The sequence below is a fragment of the Corvus kubaryi genome, unplaced genomic scaffold (genome assembly GCF_017639235.1).
Source record: "Corvus kubaryi isolate FWS band 111438036 unplaced genomic scaffold, C.kubaryi_AGA036_p1.0 37184, whole genome shotgun sequence".
Lineage (NCBI taxonomy): Eukaryota > Metazoa > Chordata > Aves > Passeriformes > Corvidae > Corvus > Corvus kubaryi.
In genome coordinates this window covers 697,900-705,580 of record NW_024581051.1, presented here as the reverse complement: position 1 = coordinate 705,580, position 7,681 = coordinate 697,900, and the positions used below count along the sequence as shown (strand labels likewise).

At 44.3% G+C, this 7,681-nt stretch overlaps 1 protein-coding gene across 1 annotated transcript in view; it reads left to right on the top strand.

The window, feature by feature from the left end:
• The first annotated feature begins 204 nt into the window (after window positions 1–204).
• CRIM1 (cysteine rich transmembrane BMP regulator 1) overlaps window positions 205–7,681 on the top strand; it is a 175,794-nt gene continuing 168,317 nt past the window's right edge. The window contains exon 1 of the mRNA XM_042022013.1: window positions 205–911. Coding sequence (XP_041877947.1) covers window positions 560–911 — 352 coding nt within the window. The 5' untranslated portion in view covers window positions 205–559. The remainder of the gene's footprint in view (window positions 912–7,681) is intronic.

The following is a 7,681-nucleotide window of genomic DNA, read 5'->3' as shown; positions in this document are numbered from 1 at the left end:
GGCCCAGGCTGCTCGTCGCCTCCGCTGCGCCTCTTCCAGCCCCAGGATCTGGGGCTGGGGGGGGCGGGAGGAGAGGAGGCGGGCCCGCCTCAGCAGTGCCCAATGAGAGAGGCGCGGACGGGCACTTGGGGCGGTGCGGAGGCGATCATCGCCCAATGGGGGGCAGGGCAGAGGGCGCACTTGGAGCGGGGCGAGAGTGAGGCAGGAGGCGAGTCGGGACTCGGGACGCGAGGGGGGCAGAGCCAGCAGCCGTCGCCGCCGCAGCCGCGCTCGCAGCCGCGCTCGCAGCCGCTCGCACGGACGGCGCCGCGGGACCGGGAGCCGGCGGGCGAGGGACGAACGGACTGAGGGACGCCGCTTCCCGGAGGGGGCAGCGGGCGGAGCCGCAGCCCGCAGGAGAAGTTTGGCTGAAGCGGCCGCCGCCGCCGAGAGAGAAACTTTCCTCGGGGGGCCGGAGGCGGGGGCGGCGGGAAGGAGCCGCGGCACGCTCGGGTCCGCCGCCCGGCGAGGGGGCTTCCGAGAGGCTCCCCCCGGCCCAGGCCGGGCTGCGGCGGCTGGGATGTACCTGGCAGCGGTCTCGGCGGGGAGGAGACGCCCGGGCGGAGACGGCAGCTGGCACCTGGCGGCTGCGGGGTGGTTGTTCCTGCTGGCCCTGCTGCTGGGCGAGTCGGGGACGCGTGCTCTCGTCTGCTTACCCTGCGACGAATCCAAATGCGAAGAACCGAAGAGCTGCCCCGGTAGCATCGTGCTGGGGATCTGCGGTTGCTGTTTCATGTGCGCTCGGCAGCGGAACGAGAGCTGCGGGGGAGTCTATGGGCTTCACGGAGCTTGCGACCGGGGCTTGCGCTGTGTCATACGACCGCCGCTAAACGGAGACTCCATCACCGAGTACGAAGTGGGCGTCTGCGAAGGTGAGAGGCGGTGGGACACCATCTATCTCTCCATCCATCCCCTGGGGTGGGGGTGCCCGATGGGCGGCGGGAAAGGAAGGAGGGCGCACCTAAGATGTCTTAGGCGCTGGTGCGCCCTCCTTCCCTTCCAGCCCGCCCGCCTGTCCCATCTGCGAGCGTGTCTTGTAACCTTCCCTGCTTAAAAAACCCCACAAACTCCTACTTAGAAGTTTGGCCCTTAATTTTCTTACCCTGAACTTTAAGGTTCTACCAATTCTCCCTTCTCCGTAGCGTGTCACTGGTTTGCTAATAGCTTATATCAGCTACTGATGCCCAGCTAAAATTCCTTGATAAAGGACTCGGTACGGGTTTGGCAGATGGAGATCGGCGGAGGTCAGTCGTGCACACATGATGCCTGTTCCGGATTCCCTCCTGTGTAAGGAAACAACAAACACTGATCGTCTGTTACAAAGTTTTCTTTCCTGTTCCTGTCACTTAATATCTCTCTGCCTGTCCTGCTCGGCATATAATGATAAGGGGTGTCTTTTTCCCTGCTGGAGCATCAAGCGGGTGGGGGAAATAACCACGGCAGAACTCCTCTCAAAGTCACTTCAGCTTCCTGCCGTGTGCTTGTGAGAGGATGAATAGGTATCAAATGCAAAAGGAGTTCACCCCCCTTCAGCTTTTATCTAATAGAGTTACTAAGATTTTATATATATATATATGTTACAAATCAATGAAAGGCCAGGGGTAAATTTTTAGTCTCTCTTTCTCTTGTACCTCCAGTTGCCTTTTCCCCCAAGCTGATGGAAAACATGGCGCTCTAAAGAGATTAAAAATAAGCAGTAGTTTGGGATATGTATAAATGTATATGTGACTCGGAGCGGGAGCTTCGACAGTTCTGGAAGAGGAGACGGTGGCGGTCTCCTCTCGGCGGGTAGAGGGCAGTAGAAAGTCCAGAGAGCTGGTGAGGCTGCATCTGTCCAAAAAACTTGCATTTAAAATGATGCACTATTTTAAGAAAGCTAAAGCCGGTCATTTTTAGTGGGCAGCTGACCTTTGTCCTGGCGCTCATTATTAGTTTAAAACTCCATTTGCCTCCGTAACAAATAAATTGCAAACCACAGCAGAGCCGGGCAGTGTGTTCCCCCCTGTGCTAGAACCAATACCATCAGCCTCGGGAGCTGATGCTTGGGGAGGACGAGCTCCAGGTTAAAAGATGGATTGTTAAACATTTTAAAATGACCCTAAACTGTTTCTAAGACCTTGGTTGAGACTGTGTTGCTGAATATATACATTACTGTTGTCTCTTATTTTTAATATGTATTGGAAAAGTTTTTGTAAATAGAAAAGTACAAGCAAAGGTACTTTGAAAACTTACCTGGTTTTGCAGGAGTTTCTCCTATCGTGTGTTTTCAAGTAAAAGCTGAGCTAAAATAGCTTCCCCCCTTCTCGATGGTTAAAGGAACTAAAAGCCTACAGTCATTAAAGGCCTTAATGTTCCAGTTCCCGTACTGTATCACAATATGGACATCTCTGGCAGTTTAGGAGTATTTCATTCCTTTGAAGTGATGCAATCTGTACGTTGCTGTAGTTCAACTCATAACACGTCCCATCTACTGTTGAAAATAGTATGAAGCATTTGTTGGCAAGATTGTGTTTCAATTAGTGTTGTGGTTAGAAACTAGTTCCAGCTGTCCCTATAGGAATAGTCCTAGGGGAGGGAGGTAAAGAGGAGGGAGATAACGATCTATTAACTATAACTAAGGGAGATAAGTTAAAATAAGAAAATTAAATAGGTGAGTTATCTATTTAATTTTCATTCTCATAAGTGAAAAGCAACCAAGCTGAACTGTCAGACTAATAAATAGTCCTGGAATACCTATTAGTGAATTGTCAGGAAACTGTCTCATTCTAAGAAACAGAAGTAATGTGTTGTTCTTCATGGTGCGTGTTTTGCACATGAGGTGGCAGCAAGGATAAAAGGGTACTGATTGTACTGCCTCTGATCACTAATATGCGGTTGAATAGCTCTGTTTTTTTCATTGTGATGACCTAAACAGTTGTGCAGTTTACAGGCACACATGCAACAGGCTAGGCTGGTGATGCCTGATGTGAGTGGTATTAAGCCATGCCTTTATCCCTTAACAGAATAAAGGCTGCACTTTTTTTGTTGTCTTGTGCACTGGGAGTGCAAACCCTTTCCTTCCCCAGCCCAGGGAGGAGGAAATAGAAGTGTCTTGCAGAACTGTGTGAGTAGAAATTCATGTTTTTACTCTCCTTCCTGTCTCTAGCTTTTTATTTCATTGCAATTTTTTACACTGAAATGACCCCTACTGGCTACAGTTATAAGCATGGCTTTTTGTATCATTTTTGAAGCTTTATCCCTGTCTTATTTCAGACTGTCAGCATGTGCTGATAGAAGACTTTGAGAGCTGGAATAGCAGCAGGTAGAAATACTTGTCTGCTAACTTGGTTTTAGCATTTAAATGCACTCGACATAAATGAATTCTGTAACACCTGACAGATAAATCTCCCTGGCATCTGTTATTGGTAGCTTCTCTTTTTGAAATTACAAATAGAGTATTCTTTGTTAAAGCACTGTTTATTAATGAAATCTGTTGCTGATCCTGAGGGGTTTTTTCCTTTATCATTCTAAAACCTGAAGGAAGTTCTCATTCATCTTACCACCTTAACTATACACATTTCTAAGCAGTTCTAAGGCTCCATTTGTGTCGTTATCCTGAAGTGGGTAAATGCCTTTCCTGAATGCAGTTCTCTTCTTAGTAAATAATAATTCTGAGGTCCTGGTGCTGATGGCTACACCTCCTGAAGGGCATTCTTGAGAAACTTTGCACACCTCCAGCCCCTGTTGACTTTACAACATCCTTTACTGGATTGGTTCAATGAGGTGTTGAGACCCTACAGCCCCTTCCAAAGGCTCTTAGGATTGAGAAATTTTTAATGCAAAGCAGGAACTGCCTTGCTCTCTGCCTTTGAAGGTGGTCCTAGAACCACCACTGAATTAGACTGAATTCTCCAGAACCATCTTAGCCTTGGCTACTGCAGCAGTGCAGCTGGGCAGGGCTCTGGCTTTCCAGGGGATCAGAGAGCCTTGAAAAAACTCTGCCGAAGAAGTTAGGTTATTCTGTGAAAGCATTTCTTGAGATGACTCTCTTGTCCTTTTCCATGCTTCCCTGGTTTCTGGTGCTATTAGATGAAGAGGCCTAGATTGCTTTGCTAAACTCTCTGAAGTCATGACAATAGCAAATAATATAAAGCTGAAAATGACCTGAAATTATTTTTAACTGTGTAACAGAAACATAAGCTTTTGTGATATATGTGAAATGCTTAGTTAACACAACTGCTAGTCTTATGGTGGTTTTAGTTTCTCTTTAGAATATACTTCCATATGAATTAGCTTCTAGGTAGATATTGAAAGAAGATATTACTGTGCCACTAGCTTACCAATAATATCTATTGTTTTGTTTGGTCTTGGTTTGTTGCTTTGGTTTTAGTGGGGTTTGGGTATGTTTTTTGCTTTAGTTGTTGGTTGGGGGTTTTTTTGGTGGGGGGGGTACAGTTATTGCTGTATTCTTTTTGCTTACTGTAGGTAATTTAAGGCTTGCCTTGAATACTTGAGGCTTGTCTGCCTAGTGCATAACTTCTGAACTGGAGTTCTCTTGGGACCAGGAGAAAGTTGCTGTAGCCGATTTTAGGCAAGTATTGGGAAGTATGTGTGTTAATCTCCTAGGATGATGGTAGAAGCTTTCCTTACTGTGGCTAGTCCTAGTCTCATTTACTGAACTGCATCTTTTTGGGAGTTTGGAGCATTACAGTCTGTCTGACTCCTTGTTGGAGCAAACTGGGATAGCTTGGATGTGTCCATTGTCTCTGTCCCCACCTTTAAGTCTGCCAGGTTTTCCTCCCTGAGAAATATATAAGGGCACAGTGTATGGTATGTAACCGAAGCTTGGTGAAACTGGAGTTGATGGGAAGAATTTAAACCTTGAAAGGCTAGCTTTTTTTTTTTTTTTTTTTTCAAAATTTGGAAGAGGAAAGCTAAGCTTGTTTTTTGTTTTGTTCAGGCATTGGTTTACATGTGTGCTAATGGAGTTTGTCTGTGCTTTACTGAAGTAAGAACAACTTGCTTATAGACTTGATAGTATTTTTATCATAAGTAGTGCTGATGCTTGTAACTTCTGTTGCAGAACCGTGTTTTCGGTTGTTTTCAGTCCTGTGCTTTCTAATGGGTCAATGGACACAAAGCCCTCAACTTGATGCTCTGTCTGCAGACAGACTGCTGTACAACATGCTTGGCTTCTTGCCTGTGATGTAGTCCAGACCCCTAAAGATCAGGCAGTATTTTGCTTTTAGTACAAGTTACTGAAGTTCAAGTAATTTGGAAGTTGTATGTGGGTAACCCAGTTGTTTACGTCTGTTTGGACTGGAACAGTCCAAAAACTTTTTGTTTGGTTGGGTTTTTTTCTTTGTTAAGTAGTGAATGGCTGGGAAAATGTCCAAATGGTTCTCATGTCCATGTATGTGCAGAGAACTTCCTTCAGAAACATCAAGTGTTAAAACTGATGGTCTGGTTGGGGACTTTATCAATATTAAGTGGTGTACCAATGGTTGTTGGTGTGAAGACAGTCCAAGTACTTCGTTCAGAGGCTGTCAGCAATCCAGACAATCAGGGAGACAAATGGAAAAATTATTCATGTTGTCAAAAAAGAAAATTGTCAGAAAAATTACTGAAGTTGTGAAACTGAAATGAGAAGTAGTTCTTTGGTGAATGTTCAGCTTCTGATATGCTAGTCTTGATCAGATTTAACAGTCCCCTTCCCCTACTCCTCCTCCCTGCCCCCCCAAAAAACACTTATTAGGAGAATGCTGACTTCTTACACACAGACTGGATAATTTCTAAGCTATTTCTACCCTGTATTCCATCAATGCTGAGATCTCAACATCAGTAAGAACATGTAACTCTGAGTGTGGCATGGAATTTGAATTGGATCAGGTGCTTATTTGACTTGGAAATGGTTTCCTCTCTGTTTCTGGGCATCGTGTTTCAATTTTAGAAAAGACTTGCTTCCAGTATTTCAGCAAAAATTAAATGGAAAAGTCTAACAGATGTGATGCAGGAATTGGTATGGTTTTGCTGTTGTGGATCAGCACAGTTAGTTTAAAACTAGAAATCTCACTGTAGATAGGCTGGATTACTAAATTTTTTAACTTCTCTAAGAGGAACGTTCTCTTTTTATTTATTTTTAGTTTTTAAAACTTTGTATAAGCATCCTCTGCTTATGTTAATTTTTCCACACAGTGATTTTTTTCCCCGGGTTCCCCAAAATCATGGTGCTTATACAGATTTTTTCCTTTTTATTTTTTTATACTACCTTCGAACTTGCCCCATGGCATCTTTGCTGGTTTAAGCACCCTCTAGCTAATTCAAGGATTCTTGCATAATTTAACTTCTTGCCTGGTACTTATTCAACCAAAATGTCATTTCACTGACAGGTGTATTATGCAATAATTAGCCCATTAATATGGTTCAAAAATGCTTTCCTCTCCCCCTCCTTACTTTGTGCCCCGTTAAGGATTTTTCATCTCAATAAGTAAAGTTTATAGGACCTTGCAGACATAACCAAACGTTTCTCTGTTTTAATGGATTAAATACTTTGTAGAGGTGACCTATTAAGTATCTCTTGTGACTTATAAACTGCTTTCATTTGAGAATGCATTTAATCCACAGGGAATGTAAACTTGGAAATCATGAACTCAGGGTTTTGCCTGACACTTTGAGTGACACCGGTTGTGTCTGACGATACTGGAATTTGGAAAATGACTGATACTGACACAGAAAGCTTATGTAGATGGAGAAACTTACCAACATAAAACAAGATGGGAAGACAACTTTGCATAGAGGCTGTCTAGATTAAATTCCACATAAGCGTAAGGATTAAAAATAGTCCCTGAGCGTGCTCTTGTCTAAACAGACTAGTTTGGCCTTGTTTTGGGGAAGTAATGTTTTGAGAAGAATGGAAGCAGTTCACACCTTTACCAGAGGCAATACTTAGTCCCCAGCAGCTCTCCCTGGGTATACTGGGTACTTAACTGGAGAATCTGCAAATCATGTTACCACCACCTTGTGGGTCATGAGTGTGCACGTCTTTATTAAGACTGAATAAGAAAACGAACTGGGGAGCACAGGGTTGTGGGCAGGAGGAAAAGCACTGACTGGCTCATAGGCATGCACCGATTCCCATGTTCTTACTTATTTCCTAGACTTTAAGTCTTATATAGACAGCTACCATTAGGCTTCAGTTGTTGGTTGGGGTTTTTTTGTTTGCTTGGATGAGTTTGTTGTTTTTTGGGTTTTTTTCCACTGGTGAAAAGTCTAGCAAGAGTAATGTTTCTGAATCTAAGACAGCCCTTTCTGTTGGGTCATTTGTCCTTGAAATGAATTAAATTTCAGTGTTTTGCTACAGGCTGTGTTGTACTCTCCTCAAGATTTTTTCAGAAAGGCTGGATGTGTGTGTGTGGAGGCATTTTTTCCCCTCACTGATGGGTTGTTGATAAAAAGCTGGGGTCATACTGATAATGGTGTTATACTCACTGATGTAATATGTGCTGCTTTCACAGTAGAAATGCCAAACTTGATGTCTATCTCTAAGTGAGGTTTTAGAAAAAGAAAAGAAGCCTTGAGGGTAATTCTAAATCCAGCCTAAAGTTTTTCCTGTAGTCTTCTATGACTAAGAAATGGGGTGTAATTCCTCTGAAACATGTTGTAA